The 21,529-nt window shown below is 35.6% G+C and overlaps 1 protein-coding gene across 3 annotated transcripts in view; it reads left to right on the top strand.

Moving 5' to 3' along the window:
• The window catches only part of LOC306872903 (Kv channel-interacting protein 4-like), a gene marked incomplete at both ends in the record, with an annotated part of 182,136 nt that overhangs the window by 38,393 nt on the left and 122,214 nt on the right, over window positions 1-21,529 (top strand). Inside the window, one exon of one of the 3 annotated variants that reach the window (XM_079421823.1) lies at window positions 13,556-13,643. The exons of the other annotated variants lie outside the window; for them this stretch is intronic. Coding sequence (XP_079277949.1) covers window positions 13,556-13,643 — 88 coding nt within the window. Of the gene's footprint in view, window positions 1-13,555; window positions 13,644-21,529 lie in introns of those variants that run through there. 3 annotated transcript variants of the gene reach the window in all.

Here is a 21,529-nt window from a genome sequence, read left to right as displayed (position 1 = left end):
AAGATAAAGCACATTTTTTATAACTTCTTAAAGAGTAGAGTAAATATAATAACTTTTATTTTGTGAAAAAACACTTTATTTCCAAAAATGCTCTAATCCAGTAGTAATATATAGTATATATATGGATAATATACAATCACACAATACTATTTTATTGAAGTCATATATCCGTATAGAGTAGAGACATACATGTAATCAGTTGAGAAATATAAGCATATTTAAATAATTATAGAATTGCAATTTCTCTTCCTGTCATTGCAATTTAAAATTCCAGTAAAACACTGGGTCTTCTCCCAGTTGAATGGCTGTAGAAACCAATTTATATATACATTATTTATATATTTAAAGGAAGAATGAATTCTGACATCCCCAGGTCAGTGCAAATACGAGTTTCCACCACAATTGGTTTGCTTTTAATGAAGATAGTCCATCACAGCAACAAAAACATAGGCTAAGGATTTGATGATGAGCTTTTACTGCCACGCACTCTGTCATAGGTATTCGTGGGCCCTTGAGGAGTCCCACTGTGCTTACTGAGATCAAATTCACTGGATTACCACTTGATTTCAAGCCAACCTGGCTCTTTCCACAGCCTCAAAATGAATTAGAGGTATTCCTATCCTTCTGCACTCTACTATTCTTTCTTTCGTGCCTTTTCAGAGGATTGCGCCCACTCTAAAATCTACCTGCCTGTCTCATTGAGAATGAATTGTGTCCTTGCAGCAAACATTTTATGAGCAGCTCTTGTGTTTTACTTCCCTCCCCGCCGCTGGTCCCACTTCTGCTGCTGTCTTACCCATGAGTCTCCATTCCTGCTTGCAGATTGATGTTATATTAATAACACCGTACAGAGTCACGTTAATAAATATCACAAATGTACTCAAATACACCCTAGTTTATTGAAAAACAGTCCATGCGTCTTGTTTTCTGACCATCACTTTGTATTATTAATTTGATTTGTTATGTGTTGTATAATTCGCTGATGGTGCAATAGTGCAGAATGTGTGTGTGTGTGTGTGTTTTAATAGCATCAGATCTTATTTTATACCTGTGTAAACTGTTGAGTTTTAGTTTCTTTTATGTGTGCACTGCTTTGATTCAGTATGCAGTGTCTGTATTTTAAGGGAAGGGGAAAGGGAAGTGGTGTGTGGCCATGTATGGTGACCCATACTCAGAATTTGTGCTCTGCATTTAACCCATCCAAGTGTACACACAGTAGTGAACACACACCCGGAGCAGTGGGCAGCCAATGCTGTGGCGCCCGGGGAGCAGTTGGGGGTTCGGTGCCTTGCTCAAGGGTCTCACCTCAGTCGTGGTATTGAGGGTGGAGAGAGTGTTGGTTATTCACTCCCCCACCTGCAATCCCTGCCGGACCTGACACTCGAACCCACGACCTTCAGGTTACAAGTCCAACTCTATCCATTAGGCCATGACCGTCAACCGTCAACTCTCAAGTGACCCAACGGGATGTTGACATAGGTTTGTGAATGTTTATTTCCATCACTTTGAAGCTATAAATTACAGTAAACATACATTAATTCTCTGTACTTTTGTATCGATTACGACAGTCTCTGTAATGCGATTGTTCCCTTTACATTTATGCCTTGTAGCAGAAGAGCTGGAGTAGTCTGATCACTCAGAGCGCTCTCTAATGCTCAATCATCTGGCTAATTCCCAACGTATCAACCACGGTTCCAGCACTCGAGGAAGCGAACACCATTATTCCTGAGGTTTATGAGGCACCGCAGCATTAAAAGCCTCATCTAATGGTCTTCCTTTCGAAACCAATCTCCATTGTGCTGCTTCCATATACTCTCAAATCGACTTTGGCCCATTTGAGGGCAGCCTTCATATTTATCATGTATCTTCGTTGAAGTCACTTTGGCTCTATGTTGGAGATTTATTGACTTCTATAAATGCATGTCACTTGCAAACTGCAAATTATTCTGATGTTTCTGCCAAGTGGGACTGTGTTTTAAAGTTGATGCGATTCTGCTGTTGATTTCAATATGCATTTCGAGACTATAAAGAGAGTTGGTGCATTGCTTCAATACATGTTTTTGTATCTGTCAGTCAAAATGCAACCTTGAAGTTTTCAGGTGTGAGTAACAACGTGGCATGTGCATGTGCATTCACCTAGTATATGCCATAAAAGACAAGGATTTGAAAAAGAAAATGCTAGAAGGCACAGTTCTTTGCAGATCTTCCAGAGAAAGCACTGAAACTGCAGCGTATTGACAGACACGTCTTGCATTATGTATAAGAAAATTACTCTTGGCGTATTTTGTCCTGGCTTCTTGCCTAGGTGTTCAGCCAAGATTAGAGTTTATCACATTGACTTCATGACTTTTAATTGATCACAGCTCACCAGGGGCCATTACTAAGTGATGACAAGGAATTATTTAAATCTATTGGACCTGAAGCACGAAAGTCGGAAGCTTAATTCGACATCAAATATCGACATTATTAGCATTGTTATTGTTTTTGTTGTCACAGTAAAGACATTTCTGGATGTGGAACTTCTTATCGCATTTGTTCTGTGTCCCCAGAGCAGCTGAGAAGTGATGCAATGAGCCGTATTTACTTGCAGATATGCAGTGGCCCTTTTGCTCCAGAGCGAAGATCAATAAAAGTGTCAGCACATCAAGACTTGAAGCCATCTCATAAAATTTCCATGGCCGGCAGCCCGAGCCGAGGTTTGCTTCTTTGTGTCACTGTTGACAGTGCGGGATATTGTTATCATACTCGGGCTACTTTAGCTTTTGGCAGTCAGTTCAATCAAATCAAGTTTTCTGAAAATGTCATAAGGGCTACTCCTCCAGTATACCAATGGGCTCTCCTCCCTATACAATTTGCCAAATTATGTTGACATTTATTGAAGTGCCTCAGGCAAGGCTAGGCTATCAGAAAGTTTTTATTTTATCAGAAAGGGAAACCTTCTCTTGAGGCTTACAGGTTCATAGGCTCTGTCAAGTTTGAGATTTTTTTCCTGAGGTTACATTGTAGGACACTTTAAAATTGTGTCCTTCAGGAGCTCAGGTCACGAAAAAACATCTTACTGGCAATGAATCATTTTACACTTTACAAAACATGTTTTTGCTGATTCAATAATAGTCTAATTTAAGGTCATGATAACACTTTTTATTTATTTATCTGCTTTTTTTGGTATCTCTAACATTTCTAATATACTTTATGCTCTTCTGGCATACTCTCCCCTATGAAACGGTACATTTTAAAAGCATTTATTTATTAGTTATCTTCTGTGGGATGTATTTTTTTTAAGCTTTGATGAATGATTGAATGCATGAATAAGTAGGTAAATGAATGAATAAATAAATAACAATTAGTTTCAGCTAGTTGCTAGGAAACATCTAATTTTCATTTAGTTAAATTTGATGTAATAAAATTACTAAAACAAAAAAAATATATATTGACATAAAAACAATCAATCTAATAAAAAGACAAAAATACAACAAAATTACTCAAACTATAACTCAAATTAAAATGTATTAATAAATAAATATTAATATTAATAAATATACTAAATGCTAAAATAACAATGGCTTCACCAAATTGAACTGAGACACATAGAAATACAACTAACATGTTATTTTAGCATTTAGTATATTTATTAATATGAATATTTATTATATTATATTATATACATCTCTAGGCTGAAGTAGTTTTTGCATGTTATAATAAAATGCTGTTTAGTAAAACAATGACGTGGCTGTCGATAAATCACACAATTAAGTAAAAATATTTCCATTTCTGTTATTTGGGTATTAAAGTAACTTTTTTGCCGCAGTCAGATTCTTGATTCACTTCAGATGATTTTACTATCTTGTTTGGCAGGTCAATACGAGTCTGGCATGTCCAAAAGAGTCTGTGAGTTATTCAAGAATCACTTGGACCGATTCAGATGAATTTGTGAACAAATGGTTCAGCAGATTCCTTTAAAAGATCAATTCTCAGGGGGACTAAATCTCAAATGGACGCAAATCTTTAAATCTGCTTCTGTTTATTATGATTATCATAGGAAAATCCTACTCTTGCTACTAGATGCTTGTTCTCACATTCTCATGTGTGTCAGTCTCTATATATTTTGCCTCTCCCTCCCCACTCCATCTGGATTTCCCGCTGTTTGTGTGGATTATTCTCCCAGCAGGCCAGTGGCTGGTGGTGGCGATGCACGAGGCTCTCTGTCCAGGGACTCATCTTTAATATTTCAGCAGCATGTTAAGTCAGGGAGTCCTGCTTCCTCTGATTTGCCCTCTGAGGGCCGGAGTGGAAACCAGGTCACACTACACTCAAAGGACGCTGAAGGACATGCAGGAGATGAGAACGCCATTAGCCTGTTCCTGTATCTGGAGACACGTCACAGACAGGAAATGTGAAATCTGTCTCTGCACTGCTATTGTGCTTGGCCTTTGTGACTGTGACTGATGCTTCTTATCATCAGCATCATTATCTGCTAAGTCTGAAATAATAAAATAAATAAGTAGAGGAATGGTATTTTTATACCTCCAATTTTTGGACACACATGTCTGAGTGTATGCATTTTGCATTAAAACAAAATGACCAAGTGGCATCTGCATGCAAATGATACTTGAGCTTTTTTGAATGGATTGAACTTATTTCATTGTGATTTTTAATGGATATTGTCAGTTCTCCTCAAGCTATCTCCTGTAGCAGATTAACCAAATGGTTCATCACATCAGCAGCTCCCAGCATGATCCACCAAAGATTCAGTCACACTAGGCTTTTGAGTATGCAAATACAGTGCATGGCACATGATAACTCTAAAATGACTTTTAGATCCTCTATCACACATCTATCCACTGTATGAATCCACAGATTAGGGTTCAACTTGAACTTTGAAGGTTCAACTTCTACATCTACATCTGGATATAAGTGTGTGCTTTTAACAATATATCTATATATTTTTTTAATAATTGGCACTTTTTTGCAATTGTCCATTGCAAGGCATTCATATATCGTCAAAAAGTGTTGCTTAAGTGTTTAAATACACTTTAGGTCCACTTTATTGGCCTCAACATACATAATGCAATTTCTTACATTTGTGGAAAAGTAGTATACTTTAGCATACTTTAAAAAAAGAGCACTTTTAGGGGGAAAAATAACTTAAATGTACAGTATGTACTTAAGATCAAACTTAAGATGAAACTACATATTCCACAAAAAGGAAGATTTATCAGGAAATCAGCAGGGGCCTGTTGCTTAAGAAAAGAAAAGAAAAAAGTATAGTTGGTCAAATTAGTTTTAATACACGGTCTTAGCATAATGAATGTGTTTATGCAGCTGGCCACACTGTAAAAAAAAAAGTTGAGCCAACTTAAAATTTTAAGGCAACCAGCTTCAGCAGATTTTTGAGTTTTCTCAACTTGTTGTTTTAAGTTTATACAAAAAAGAGTCGAGAATCTCCTACAAAAATAAGTTGAGAGAACTCAAAAATCTGCTGAAGCTGGTTGCCTTAAAATGTTAAGTTGGCTCAACTTTTTTTCTTTTTTTCTTTTTTTTGTTAGGCGAACAACTAAAATATTTACTTGAAGTCACCCTGAAATTTTAATTTAATAATTAAAATATAACAACACATTCACATGTTCATGGTTTCTTGATGTTGGCTGTCACATCACATGCAGATGAAATATTTTCATCATTTTAATTTTTTATATTCACTCAGAAATTGCTAGTAAATTTCACAAATAATTACAAAAACAGCAAGTAACACAATGAAATAAACGTGAAGTTTTGATGCAGAAGTTTTGAAATAGTATTTTCTAGAAACAGTAAAACATTCTCTAATAGTCTTTATTACAACTTTTTACAATATTGCATGTTTGTTTTATTTAAATTTTTATTTTTAAAATATTTATTTTAATGGATAATTATTTTATTTAACTTAATTGTATTAATTTGTTTTATAAAGTTTGTTCTATGCTGTGATTCAGAGAAAATGGACATCACTGACATCAAATCATAAAACTGAATTAATATTCATTTTTTGCTCTAATTACCGTGTTTGCACTATATAAATGCATTAAGACCCGGTAAAAATGACCAAGGGAATGCTTTCACAGACCTGCCAAAGAAGCAACACCTGTTTTAATCTTAGGATTCATTTGCCTCACTCTCTTTCTCTGGATATAAACAGGAGTGTGTGTGTTGCTAAGAATAGGCTGTCCATTGATTTGATGTCCAAAACTTGATGAGGTACACTTGATGTCCATTGTGATGCTGGCGTCTTTGCTCTTCCGTATCATGAGAGTCTTGTCACAGACACCAGCTCAATGTAAACACAGCGGCCCTCGTGTCCCTTGCTGTATAAGGCTGTTGAATTCCAGCGTGTGGAGAATACATTACACCAAACATGAGTTGAGCTGCGTGGGGAAGCCATTAAGGTGATGTATGAGTCGGGTCTCCTGTCTGCAGGATCACTGCTGACGGATTGCAGTTGTAGCTTGGGATGCAGCAGACAGTTTGGAAGAACGCTTCAATGACAGTAATGAGAAATGAAGCGCAGAAAATATAATGACCATTCTGGATGATCATTTATGAGTACAGTCACAAACCGCTAAATATATATGTACGTAACAGCAAAAATATTTGCTTACCCTTGTAGAAAAGAAGTACACTTTTAGTGTAGTTTAAAAAAAAGAGTACTTATCGTGAAGATAGTCTAAAAGAAAATACTTAAGTGCAAACCAATTGTAATGTTTTTGGACTCCTAATTAGATGTTAATGTTAAGTGCAACTGAATGAAATGCACTAGCTTAAAGTTATATTAAATGTAATTAGTTGAACTTTAGATTTTTGGAACCACTTAAGTAGGACTTTAAATGCATAAAAAATATTTCCTGTAGCTCAAATAGTAGAGCATGGCGCTAGCAACGCCAAGGTCATGGGTTCAGTTCCCAGGGAAAGCAAGAGCTGATGAAATGTAAAAACTGTAACTTGAATGCAATGTAAGTCGCTTTGGATAAAAGCCTCTGCTAAATGCATAAATGTAAAAGTGAATTTTGCTTCTGATGACCCCTTTAAATATATTAATAATTACACAATTGTAATATTGAATTGAGTTAGTATATGCGATTACTTTAAATGTGCTTTTGTATGCTCTTTCTTCTTGAGCATTCATACAAACCTTTATCTATTACTACTGTTTGGGCTAAGGATCTTAATGAGGATGTGCATGTTTTATTTTCTGATCAGGTATGGGGTATGTTTAAATTGTCTTCTAAAAACCCTAATCACCAAATGATTAATTGGAAATTGCTGCATAGGGTTTACTTGACTCCAATTAAATTTTTATATGAATCTGTCGTCTTCTCTTAAGTGTCTGTTCCCAAGGAGTTTTAGGCACATTTTTGAATTTTTTGGGGGGGAGTGCCCCTCTCTCTCACCTTTTTGGACTCCGCTCTCACTGGACCTATCATATTTGTTGGGTACTGAGATATGTTTGACTCCGCGTCATTTTTTCATGAATGACTTTAGGGACTTCACCTTATCCGTCCAACAAAGATTTTTACTGTCAGCTGCTCTCACAGCAGCAAAACAATGCTGGTCAACCGTTGTCCGTTCACACAATGGACAGATGAACCTGGGCTGTTTATTTGTTGGACATTATCTCGATGGAACTCTCTACTTCTCGTATACATGGATCTAACGTGAAAACTGTAAATTCATGGCATTCAGCTTTTAATGTTGTATCTTCTTTTCTAAAATCTTTGTAAAAAATGTTTTATTGTTATTTGTTTATCTATTAATATTAATTAATGTTTTTATTATTATTATTATTTTTATTTATTTTTTTAAGTCTACCAAGGGGTGGGTTTTAAATTTGTACAGCTGATTTTTGTTTTGTACTACTGTTCCACAAAACAGTTGTTAACAAAAAAAAAAAAAAAGTGCTTGTATGTTGGTCTACAAATCAGTAAGTGTACTTCTTTACAGCACGACAGAATATTAAAACAGTGATTTAAAATGTACTTAAAAATAAAACCTTTAATTTGACATTATTACAAAAAACACACTCAAGTGTGTACTTAAGTGTATCCTAGTAATGAAATTGTACTCTAAGTATACTTGAGAGGCCTTTTAATGAATTGGTATTATATTATATCCAATGACTGACTTAAACCAGTACTTAAATCTACTTTTAATATTTCAATTGCACTAAAAGTGAACAGTCACAGCAAAGTGTACTATTTCACAAGGGTATTGCACTGTTTGATTGTTTAAACCATACATTTTTAAAGTAATATGGTTGTAGGTGATTTAGGCCATTTTGCCACTGAATTAGATTACCTGATCCCTCTAATGATGTTCTCTCCAAGCAAGCATGGAAAAGGCAGATTTTAATGTTTGACTGGCACGTCATCAGATTCGTTTTGTATTTACAGGCATGCTGTTTACGAAAACAGATGCAACCTCATACCTATTTCTGTAAAATTGGTAGCACTGTATGCTTGTTTTAGTAATTATAATAATTAGGTACTAACCCTGAAGCTACCCCTAAACCTAACCTTTAACCCTATATTATCCAGTACTCTCTTAGGTAAAGTACATTGTAAGTACAAGGATGTGAACATACTGTAAAATAAAGTGCAACCATAAAATGTCAAATACCAAAAATGTTTACTGCACCTTTATTATGAAAAGCAAAAATATTAGTGTTTAGTTATAGGTATTGGTGGCAGTGCTGGATTTTGGCTAGGATATGTCATGACATCAGTGCTTTTTGAGATATATTGAGTGAATGTCTGCTTTTGAGAGCAGGTGCGTGCGGCAGGATGAATTCAAAGAGGTGCGGAAGCAGGTTTTCACACATGCCGGTAACTGGCAAATACTCTTCATACCCAGCGAGTCTATCACTGCCGTGTGTGCGGCTCCTCAATAGCTGCCTGGGTTTGAATTGAATGCAGATTGATTGTTTCGGGGGGTTGTGTAGCAGCTGCTAATTGGTAATGAGGAACATTTGCAGTTGCTCGTCGAGGTCTGGTCTGAATTAGACAGCTCCGCCCCAAATAGATACTGATACAGGCTAAAAATAACGCTCAACTGATGAACTGAGAAATTTTAGGTAACACTTTCTGTAAAGCCTGTACATGTCATGCATTTTAAAGCTGCTCCTAATACTGTAAAATACACATTGCAGTCTCTTCTATCTTGTCATGAGTGATTGATTGTTGATTTTATTTTTACATTTTCTGAATGGTGGTGGTTGACTGTGTAAAAATTGCCCCTAATAACACTAAGGTGTTGCTATGCAAGGCTTCCTGAATGGCTTTTAGTATGTTGCTGCATCAAGCCTCTTTGATGGTTTCTAGTTATAACTTTGGTCACTCTTACAGTATGAATGCGATCAGATTGTTTAGCCCGTTAGGTGGAAATCATAACTTTAACCATTTATTAAGATCATTTCCCATGCCGCCTCAAACAAGTTGACAATTTGAGGCATTATTCATGTCAATAGCACAAACAGCACAAGACAATTTCAAAGTTTAATACTTTTACGGTTTTGTTCACATTTTGACCTTAAGTATGAGCAATAGTAATAGTGATGCTTGTCTTGGCTTCTTTTAACTTACGTTTTACAGTATAATGCATGAAATAATGTTACATTTTCTTTTGATTGTGTTTTAATGTTTTATTTACATTTTTATAAAAAACAATTGTCATTTAAAACACAAATGAACCATAAATATGTATTAATTTAAATAATTGTGTTGTAAAATATATAAAATTACACAGTTGCTTATGTGAACAGAAAATACACGGTTTTAATGTTATAAATACTTTTTAATGCATTAATATTTCACATTTAAAAGCATTGCATTAACAGGATTAATAGAAATTCATGTTATTTTTTGTAATTATATTTGAAGAGAATTAAAATCACAATTCTCTTTCTAAAAAAAGAAGTGCACTTAATTTTATTGAAAGTGAATTTATTGTGTACTTTAAATCTTAAACGCATTAAAAACAGCTGTACTTGCAAATAATATGAAATTATTGTAAAAATGTTAAGTGTACTTAAGATGAGCAGACTTTCATGGCTGTTCTTTGACACACTTAAGTACACTTTTAAAAAGCACATTTTGTATTAATGTCAAATTAAATTAATTATGTTTTATTAATCTTTTGTTGTGCTTTAAAGAAGCACACTTATTTTAATATGTTGACTAACATTTAAAATACCATAAATATAATACTGAAATATATTATATACAGTTAATGATAAACAAGTACTTTACATGTACTAAATTGAAACTTCATCATTACAAAATGTAACTAAAGATATATTTAAGTACATGACATACAAGTTTCAATTTTAATTTACCATAAATACTTGTCAGTACACTATTATATTACTATATTTCAAAGACAATAGAAGTAATTACTATTAATTATTATTATAGAGGTAATTACTGAAATTACATATGTTTGTATAAAGTCCAACTTAAGTATGTCAAAAAACATTTTAAAGTTTAGCTAAATGCATGTAATACAAATTTAAATGTTAATAAATTTAATGTATTTTAGTTGCAATTTACATGCAATTAAGTGTCTGAAAACATTACCTTCAGTTCACACTTAAGTATATTCTTTCATTTCCATAATAAGAGCTCTTTAGTATGTTAAAGTGTACTTCTTTTTATGCCGTGTCCAGTAGTCCTGCACACAAATCTAATGAAGCTGCTTCATTGCTATGACCTTTCAAAGCACCTAGTACTGCTTGATAGTAAAATGCCACGTGTCTCCTTAGATTTGGAACATTAAATTAATTTGAGTTCATGAATTATTGCGGTACTCATAAGGTCATATCAAGCATGTAGCTGTGGAGCAGCTGTATGACTGTGCAGTGCAGTGACGGTGTACACACACACACACACACACACACACTGTAGCTTAATCTGTATGGAAAATCTGTTCTCTTCACATTCACCCACATTTTTCTCTCTTGTCACAACAACCCAGAGCTCCTCTCAGAACAACATGCCTCTTTGCGGAAACAGCGTTCCTGTTTGAGAGCACCGGGGACAGTGAGGGGTCTAAATCTTCTGTGAGAATGTCACTTGTGGAAAAAGCTCTCGGTTTGGAGTGCTCTTCCTGAAATAGGCCTGTCTGAACCACCGATGACCGATGGGAATCAGCTTTCCTTTCATATACAATACAAGCTGTTTCATCTGTCATCTGAATGGCTCGTCTCTACCTAGAGCTGCTATAATGACCCAGATATTTAGCTGGAATGTTAATGAAAGTCTTTTACACATTAAAAGATCGTCAAGTGGTGATGGACATTTTTCCTTCCACATTAACTGATCAGGGATCCGAAATGAGTCTTTGATGGATAGATAGTGGAGAGTGTTTGAGGTCTGGTGCTGAATAAAAACTGAAGTGGATGAAATTATGATGTTTGAAGCCGATGTGATTTAAACAACATCAAACATTCATTCATGTGGTCATATGGTTTCTCACAAAACCTGGGTCCAATTTGACCCCAAAATCAAAAGAAAGGAATATGAATAGATTTTTGCTTAAAGGGATAGTTTTAATTTGAAGAATGTTGGTAACTGAATAGTTGACGGTAGCCAGTGACTTCCATAATATGGGAAAAAATACTATGGAGATCAATAGTAAATGTTGACAAAAATTTTAATTAAAAAGCCTGTTTGTGGACAAAAAAAAAGTTGTTTGGTTTTAAATGGAAATGTCCTATCATTTTATTTGCTCATATTTTAGTCAAAATGATTTAATTTATTCCAAAACAAAACATATTACGAAGCAAAGATGCCCCCACCCCCATGAAACAGGAAAGGAGAAGGTTTGACTAAAATGCAATAACATAGTCATTCAGCAATACATGGCCATATCTGTCAAGCTCCAAAAAAGACAATATTACAACATATACCATTTCCATATCTCTAAATAGCAACTTTTTTTTTAGTTTGTTCATCACGTCAGTGTGTATGAATCACCATTTTTTATGGTGCTTTTTTGTCCTTTTTGGAGCTTGACACCCAATGTTTGCTGTGAATTATTGTTGTATGCATAACAGGTCTTCAAAAGTGTATATTTTTTACTTTTGAGCATTATTGTAGTATTGTTTATATGCTAGTATAGTATTTATTAATATCTTGAATGACCTTTATGTCTGTATTTTTATTTTTTATTTTCATTTTAGTGTACATTTTTAATTTTGTTGTGCTTTTGTCATTTTTACATTTAGCTTTAATTGAGTAATTTTAGTACTTCAACTTAAACAAGCTGAAATAAAATATGACCACATTTTTATATTATTATTTTTAATTATTTTTTTCATTAAAGTTTTTTTTTTTTTTTTTTTTTTTTTATCTAATATTTATATTTTATTTCAGCTTTATTTCAGGTAATGAAAAAAATATTAAAATTTTGGTTTTAGTTTAAGTTAACAATAATGGCTCTGTTTTGGGTGTAATATTTCAGCTTTCGTTCTTTGTGACAAAGCATTTCTCAATGCATGAAGTAAAATGTCATTCTCATTACAGATTATGCATGTTTTAAATGATAAAGTAATAATATTTCACTATAATATTTCTTGCACTGTCTTGAATGTTTGCTACGACTATAACAACCTTCAGTTTTACTTTTATTTGGGGGTAAAACATGACCTAGACCTGTTTTTGTGGACGGGTCCCAGTCTTTGTAAAATAAGGACCTGAGGCAGTGAGTCATCAAGTCTGACCTTATGAACTCCACCATTATTTCCAGCATCTGAACACCTGCCGGTCTGAAATGTCAAGGTGTTTCGCTTCAGTTTTAACCTCTCTCTCTCTCTCTCTGTCTCTTTATATTTCCTTCAGTCGTTGCTTTTCACACCTCAGTCCTTCTGCATTTGTCTTTCAGTCCGGATCTCTTTTCACTCTTTCTCGCACCTTCACCTTTATCTTCCCTCTCCATATCTCTGCGCTATTCATTCAAGAGCAGGCTGTCTCCATAGTCTCTCTTATCTTTAACCTCTCCGTCCCTCCCTTTCTTCACGTTTTTTTAATCTTTTGCTCTCAATGAATCTGGTGGCTCTCAGCGATGCCTCACCCAGAGTGCCTCAGAAGTGTTGCAGCATCGTAACTGGCAACACGACAGTCCCATAATCGCCTGTCAGCGCTGATTCGCGGATGCTCCTTCTCTTTTTTCACCTCCCACCCCTCCTCCTCGCTCTCCCTCTCTCGTGCTCTCGCTCTTCCCCAGCAGCGCTCGTGGAGGTTGAAACAGCCACAGATGGTGCTGAGCCTCTCAAGCAGCCGTTCTACTACAACTACAGAAAGAGTGTGAAGACAGCTCAGAAGGGAGCGCTCTGGGACACACGAGCGCTCCAGAGGAAATATTTATGAGTGAGTGACCCCCCTCGTGCAGCTCTGTATGAGCCGACTCTCACAGACGCACGAGCAGAGCAGGTTCGAGCAGGAGAGCGCGGTCGCGGGGAGGAAGTTTTCCTGTCACCAGACCCTTTGAGGATTAAACAGTGGGAATAGAGAGACAGAGAAACCTCGGCATGAGCAGTTGCAGGAAGAGATGCAAGAGGGAGATACTGAAGTTTGCTCAGTACCTCTTCAGACTTATTACTGGTACACTCAATGCAGGTACAGTTCATGGCTTTACCTCATTTTCCGAAGTTTTTCATCTTGGAAATATTGATATTTGGGTTTGCTCTTTGTTGGATTCGTGTGATGCGTCTGCATTTGCAATGGCATCTAAAATACTTTGGTGCAAGCTGGCGTTGTATACATATATTAAGTTGAAGCAGAGCAGCTCAAACAACCTGCAGGCATCTCTTAACCACATTTTGACCTTTGTTATCCATCTTCTCCTTCCTAATCTCTTTAATTGTGTCAATTAATCCCAGGCTACTAACAATTAGGAGGATGCAAACAAATTTTCCCCCTCATTTACCAAATATAAATTGATGTGTCAGCTGTTTCAAGGAGAGACGGGCTCTTCTCTATGGATTGCAGCACATTTAGTCATGTTGTCCTGTCCTTGAGTATACTGCTGTAGTTTTCCCAGTGTGTCTACAAATTATGTCCAATTGCATGAAGGTAATTTGGGCATTGGACCATTATTTCTGAAATGTGTAGGCTTGTTGCAGGAAATCGGCTATACATCAAAACTATTACATATAGTGACTGTACTGACCTTGATAAATGGTTGAGTTGTGAAGATGTGTTCTTTTGCATCCATCAAAAACCCTTTATATATGGTCTTCTATTTAAAATTTAAATAGAAATGAATTTAAAATAATTAATTAAAACATTACAAATTATTTATAATGTTTTTATAAATAAAAAAATATGAATACAGTTATTTTTATTAATATATCTTTAGTGTATTTATTATTATAATTAATTATTGAATAATTCCATTATATAATTATTTATTTAAAAAAATTATAAATGTATGGTTCAATCCCCAAAACATACCCATTGTGAACAAATAAGCAACTATACAATACAAAAATATAAAATGTTTAAAATAAATGTCACCAAACTGAATCAAAATAGCCTGAAGGGTTATTAAACCTAAATTTCAAAATATAAATATATAAGAGAGTGTGTAGTTTTTATTAATTATGCATATAAAAATACAATATAATTATATACAATATTTGACATAAATCAGAATAAACTGAAAGTGTATTTCCTACTAAATCTTTTGTTTTAGATGAAGTTACTAGTCTAACATGAGTTCTTCTCTCTGTACTCAGGACTGCAGTTTGTTTCTTATGGTAATTTACTGCCTCAGCTTGAGAAAGTTTTGTTCTAGCTAATCCAGGCATACTCTGATGGGATTTATGTGTGATTTGACAGGTTTATTTGTTTACACTTTACCTATATACGTCTCTGTTTTGTGTTTATTGATTATGGTGTATCTGTTGTGCTTGTGAGGAATATGCAGCGCATCTCTGCAGTATGTGAACCTGTGTCTGAATGTGTGGGAGTGTTTGACAACAAAGACCATGGATGGCAAAACCTGGCATGCATTGCTTTGCTGGTCTTATTTTATGAATACCATGCATTAGAATGTGTTGTGTACAGAGGAGTTTTAATGTAACCCTTTTGAAAGATAAAAAGGCATGCGGTGAAGGCTTGAGTACTGCTGAGGGGTTCGTTTAAGCAGATTTCTGTAGGCTGTCTGATATAGTGTTTGATCATCATCACTGACAGGGGAAAAAAGGTCTTTCCTCATTAAAATCTTGTTGATTGGGGTCATGTGTTGATACAAGACATGTCTTCGCTGTTTGTGACAGGTTTTCCTAGTTATTATTGAATTAATTTTAGCATAGTCAAGCATTTGATTTAGGTGCCATTGATCATAATCCGGTGTAATTCGGTTTATATTGCGAAAAACAGGGGTTTCCTGTATAATATCTCAAAATAACTATAGGCTATTAAAGCACAAGTCCTTGAGACATTAATACAAAGGTTTCAGAGCATATATTTTGAATTGAGTTATTTATTTATTTCCAATTTGGAGATTTTTTTTTTCTTGTTTTAAAAATAAAACACTGAAAAAAAATTCACTTGGACATTGTGAGTAAATTTCACAAAAATAAATAATTTAATAAACAGCATTGAATTATGTGAAATTTTAAAGTAAAAAGACAGAAATAGAATTTTATTGAAAGATGTACTCCAATAATCTTTGTTTTATTTACAAATTTGACTAATCTTTACAGTGTACAAGTAAACTGTTTGAATGATTTACACATCAATTCATGTATTTGTATAATGACACATTATGGCTTCTCACTTTCAGTTTGTCCAGTGATAATGAAAACTTTATAATTTTGCATTTGTCTCTTAAATACTTATAGATACACTGCTCTATTCACAACCACATGCTGATTTAATGGAATTAAGGGTCAAATGCATGAAAAATTAATTTATCCTGAAATTGATGCCAGCTGTTTGGTGATGATTACCAGAAGATATCAATAATGAATTAAAAGTGCTGGAAGGGATCTGGAGAGAGCCCAGTGCCAGGTATTCTGCAGAGTCACAGAAAATGATTTTTAATATTGATAGAGCAGACAGCTTTTCTGACTGTATGTTGCTGGAGACCGTCTCTCTGCCTTCACTTGAAATCCTTGTTAAGGTGCTGTATTGATTCAGCTGACACAATAAGACAGTCCGTCTGTAGAACAGTGATCTTGTTTCAGTTTTGTCCTGCTTTTCTCTGTTCTCACCTAAAATTAACTTTTGAATTTTTGGTTGAAATAAATGCAAAGCAACTTTAACCAACCTTGAAGTGCTAATTGCATTTCAAGAAGACAAAAACAAAAAACAACAAAAAAACATGCTAGTATTTCAAGTCAAGTCAATATTATTTGTATAAAGCTTTTAACAATGCAAATTGTGTCAAAGCAGCTTTACATCAGCTTGATATAAAGCTGGGTGGCTTTATATCAGCTTTACAGTATTTAGACGGGGAAATAGTTTGTAGAAATAGTGTCATTCTCCTCTGGCCAGACAAAATCAGCAGTTTAAATCTAGGCTAAAGCAGAATCAGATTGTTCAAAAGACTCATCTTGTTCCTGTGGTCTTGTCCCGATGGCTGTCTTGGAGACAGGGTCTTCACTGGGGATCAGTCTCTGGGGCTCATCTAGGTGTCCTGGCTTTAGAGGTCATCTCTAGGTGCTGATCCACCATCTGATCTGGATACAGTCTGGATCTGGGTGGCAACGGTGACCTCGGAATAAGAAAGAAACAGACTAATATTAGCGTAGATGCCATTCTTCTAACGATGTAACAAGTACATCGGGTGTTTTGGGAAGTGTTCCCGGTTCCCGCTGACCTAATTAATGCAGCCTAACAATCTTTAACGGATATGAATTATAGAAATGTGATAGTGTATTATGTGTAAGCCAGTTTAAAGAGATGGGTCTTTAATCTAGATTGAAACTGACAGAGTGTGTCTGCTTCCCGAACAGTGTTAGGTAGATTGTTCCAGAGTTTGGGCGCTAAATAGGAAAACAATCTCCCGCCTGCAGTTGATTTTGATATTCTAGGTATTATCAAATGACCAGAGTTTTGAGATCGCAGCAGACGTGAAGGACTATAATGCGATAAGAGCTCACTCAAATACTGAGGTGCCAAACCATTCAGGGCTTTATAGGTAATTAGCAAGATCTTAAAATGTATACGATGTTTATTAGGGAGCCAGTGCAGTGTTGACAGAACCGGGCTAATGTGGTCATACTTGTTTCTAGTAAGAACTCTAGCTGCTGCATTTTGGACCAGCTGGAGTTTGTTTATTAAGCGTGCAGAACAACCACCCAATAAAGCATTACAATAATCTAGCCTGGAGGTCATGAACGCATGAATTAATGTTTCTGCATTTGTCACTGAGTTGGGAGAACCTATTTGATGTTTTGATCGGAACGGAAGAGTGGTGTTTTGACCCGCGACTAGGCCGCCTCACAGTCACCCAGTTGCCCTGCTGCATGGGCTCTACCGGAACCGAACAATGTACAAGACTCCCTAAGCTAGTCGCATCAAAAGCAGTATCTACAGCCCTCACATTATTACTGTCCTCAACTAAGGTTTGGATGCGTGTCTCTAATTCTGAAATCTGTCAGCCTAACTATTTCCCTTTTTTATTATACATGCATAATTACATGCAAGTAACCCTAAGCCAAACCCTAAACATATAGTAAATACATGAAATTAATTAATCTTACTCAGTATTTAAATGTATAATTACTGCACACTGCAACAAGGACACCTTTAAATGAAGTGCAACCATTTATGCTTAAATGTCAACCACTCTTGAAAGGCAAACACTATATCCTTTATATTTGAAAGCAATGCACAGACACTGAACATCAATAGCAGCTGCTCAAGTGATCAGGAATGATCTATCACCCCAAAGAATTGGTCAATTATAAAGCCTGACCCAAGCCTGATTTTAATGGGATCTGATGTAGAATTCAGCAGGGGGACACTGGAGATCTGTCTTACTCTGCATGCTCTGGTTGCACATTGTAACGCAGTGTAGTGATGGGGGAGTTATAGTGTCCTGTAGCAATGACATCAGAATCCAGAATATTTTCCTATGGGGTTTATATTATGGAGATCTTCAATTCACGAGTAAAATAAGATCTGTGGTAAACATTGCTTGATGATACTTGACATTTTGAACTATAAGCGCACACACTCCAAATGTTGTGTAGATACTTATTCCAAACATACATTTTTAAAAAATATACATGACTGCTTCAAAAGTTGTGTATTTGTGTGTAATTTATGTTGTACAGCAAAACGTCAAGTATCGTCAGTCTTGTACACATAAATTAAAAAACCGCATAAAAAACCCCTTTGGAAAAAATCAAGAGAACTCATGGCAAATTTGTCTTCTGTCTTTTGACGTCATGCTGCAGCACTCTATTATGTTATATTATTTAATAAGACACATAATATCATTCCTATTGAAACATAAAATTGGGATGGAACAAAGGGTTTGCACTTTGATTATTTTACATTGATTATATAGAAATGAATGCAGTTAAAACAGAATAAAAGTCCCAAAACTCCAATTTTTATTTCATACACTCTTAAAAATAAAGATTCTTTATTGGCATTTGTGGTTTCATGAAGAACATTCATGGAACCTTTCCATTCCATAAAAGGTTCTTTTATATATTTTAAATATTCTAAGAACTAAAAACAAAATGTAAAAAATAAAAAATCTTTAGGTTGTAAAAAAAAAAACAGTTGTAGTTCGGTTCTCTTCATTCTTTTGAAAAGAAAATAATACATTTAGTCCTACTGGTTTACTTTGCATTCACACTGTTTCTTAAGGTTCGGTCCTAAAAATGACAAAAAAAAACAAGGTGCTTTTATGACATATTTTTTGTGACTGAACATTGTATGTGCATACGTACAGTATGATGGCACTTTTACCAGCTGAGAGCTTATGAAGAGCTTATGAAATATGTCAAAACAGCGGCTGGAGTCAAAGCAGCAGCAATAATTTCTCCATCATACAAACAAAGAAAGATCTGCTGCACAGAGACATGGTTCAGATACCTGTAAATCGAACTGTAAAGGAAAACATCATGACAATAACGAGAAAAAAAAACAGGTATTCTTGAGCATTTAGGGTTGCATCTTGTGACATCACGACCCTGTTTTTGGTTCATTTAGATGTCTTTGGTTCATACGTTCATATTTCAATCGAAGCAGACCAAGATCCATCTTTTCGCATGTTTTTTTGCGCACCAGGGTTTGAATGATAGCGTTCGCATTTATTCAAATGAACCAGAGTTCGTTTTAATCGAACCAAACATGTCAAGTGTGAACGCACCCTGAAAGGTTCTTTGGGAAACCAAAAAAAATTTTTTTTTATGGCACTGCAGAAAAAAAAAAAAAACTTTTGGGACCCTTATTTTTGTAAGAATAACAACAACAAAAAAAAGTTAAACTAAAAGGTTCTTTCAGGAACCCAATATACTGATTTTATGGCATTGATGCAAAAAACCTTTTGGAAGCCTTTGTGGGGTCTTTAAAAATGTGTCTTCTTTTTATCCTCCAGTGTCTTGATTAAAGATCATAAAGAAAATGAAATCCTTGTTTTATCTCACCAGCACTATAACAGCTCTGGATTACTATTTCATTGCTACAAATGACTTCGAACAGCCTTTATAATGTTCAAATGTCCCTCAGAATGAACTGTTGGGGCTGTACGTATTTCCTCAGGCTTTTGGACCCTGAAGACTGTGAATATAACAGCTGATTTTCGAGCTAGACAGAGCCAGAGGACTGTGTCCAGCTATTTGTCACATTGTGGCCTCGTTCTAAAAAGCCTGAATGCTCAAATCTCTCTCTTGTGAAATAATGACATTTGCCTTTTTTGTTTTACTCCAGTTTATTGCTTTCTGCTGTCACACGCGTGCAGCGCTGCAATATATCATCCATTTTTAGGGGGGACCGGTTGAAATACTTGGCATGGGACCTGGAACAACGTCTGCCTTTTGTCTTTGGGGAAAAGAAACAAAAATGGCCTTGATTTTTATTTATTTTTTATCTTGCCTGTGCGCATCTGGAGAACTTTCTCTTCTGCTGTATCACATTTTATCTCTCACGCAAACCTCTCAGGTACGCGTAGACATTTTTAGCATTCAGCGCAGTAGATGGCTATAGATTTCAAGTGATTTGATTTGGGTTGTCAATGTAATTTGCGGAGGTCTCGCAAGGCTGAAATCCTTCAACTAGTTGACATTATGCTCTTTCCTCCTTAACTCTCTTTGAGTATGAGGAATTATCTGATGCTCTTACCGGCCATAATTCGCAAATAAACCATTTATGCTTTCATTTCTTTTTGTCTGTTTACTTGCGTGCGAAACGAAGGCTGAGCCTGTAGTTGTGTCAGTCTTGTGTGTTTATTTGGACATTCTTTGTGACATGAGTCGTGTAGGTTTCGTCTCTTTGGTTTCTTGATAGCTATTACCAGGTCATGTTCCAGCTGTCCTCTGAGACAGCGTTCCAGGAGCCCACATAATCCTTGACCAAACACTGAATATTTAATCTAAGATGCCAGCTCATTGTGTCTTAAGTATGCCCTATCACTTCAGTTTGATAGACAGACTCTGGTAACAGCCTTGTACGTGTTGTCAGGAAGCTCAAGCGAGGACAGTGGTGCAGTAGGTTTGTGATCTGAGCATGCAGTGAAGTCCGTTCCATAAAAATAGTGGGAAATTATCTCAAAGGATAATCCAGTCATCCAAGCCTTTTTTTTCTGTAGACCACAAAAGAGGAAGTTTAGTAGAATGTTCATGCTGCTCCTTTCCATGCAACAAAAGTGAATGGTGACCACCCTTTTGATATTCGTTGATATCACAATTTCCCGTTTTGTATCTATTGGAGTCTTATTTTGACATTAGTTTGTCCTGTTGTTTTTGGCCATGTACACACTGCAGCTAAATTCGGTTGCCAGTTTACCTTTTAGTGCTTAATCCTGTACACACAGTTCAGTCATTTTACAGGAGTGACAACTGTATTCTTCAACCGAATTGACTCCCAAAAAAATCAAGTAGTGGCAATCGCATTTACAGTAATTTGCGCAGTGTGTACTAAACTGAACTGAGCAGCTAGTTGTTAATGATGTATCAGTTGTGTGTATATACAGTGTAAGAAATACAGTGTGTTTTGGCTCATTATTGTTGCCAGAATTTTCTATATTAAAACTAGTGCTGGGCGGTATACCGGTTCATACCGAATACCGGTGTTTATTTTTATTATGATGTGAATTTTTTAAAATCCCAAAATTGTGTATGTCGTTTGAACAACGTTCAACACCGTTTGAGAGGGGTCTCTTTTCACTGTTGCACTGTGTCGAGGACAAATCGGTCGCCGTGATTTTGCAAAGTCAGACATGTTCCTGGATCAACATCTTTTGTTGATCCTGGAACAACATTACTGCCCAAAAACATTGACCTAACCCTATCCCTACCCCTAAACCTAACCCTACG

The sequence above is a fragment of the Barbus barbus genome (genome assembly GCF_936440315.1).
Source record: "Barbus barbus genome assembly, chromosome: 1".
Classification (NCBI taxonomy): Eukaryota; Metazoa; Chordata; class Actinopteri; order Cypriniformes; family Cyprinidae; genus Barbus; species Barbus barbus.
The sequence above is the reverse complement of the archived record's forward strand: the minus strand, read 5'-3'. Positions and strand labels throughout refer to the sequence as shown.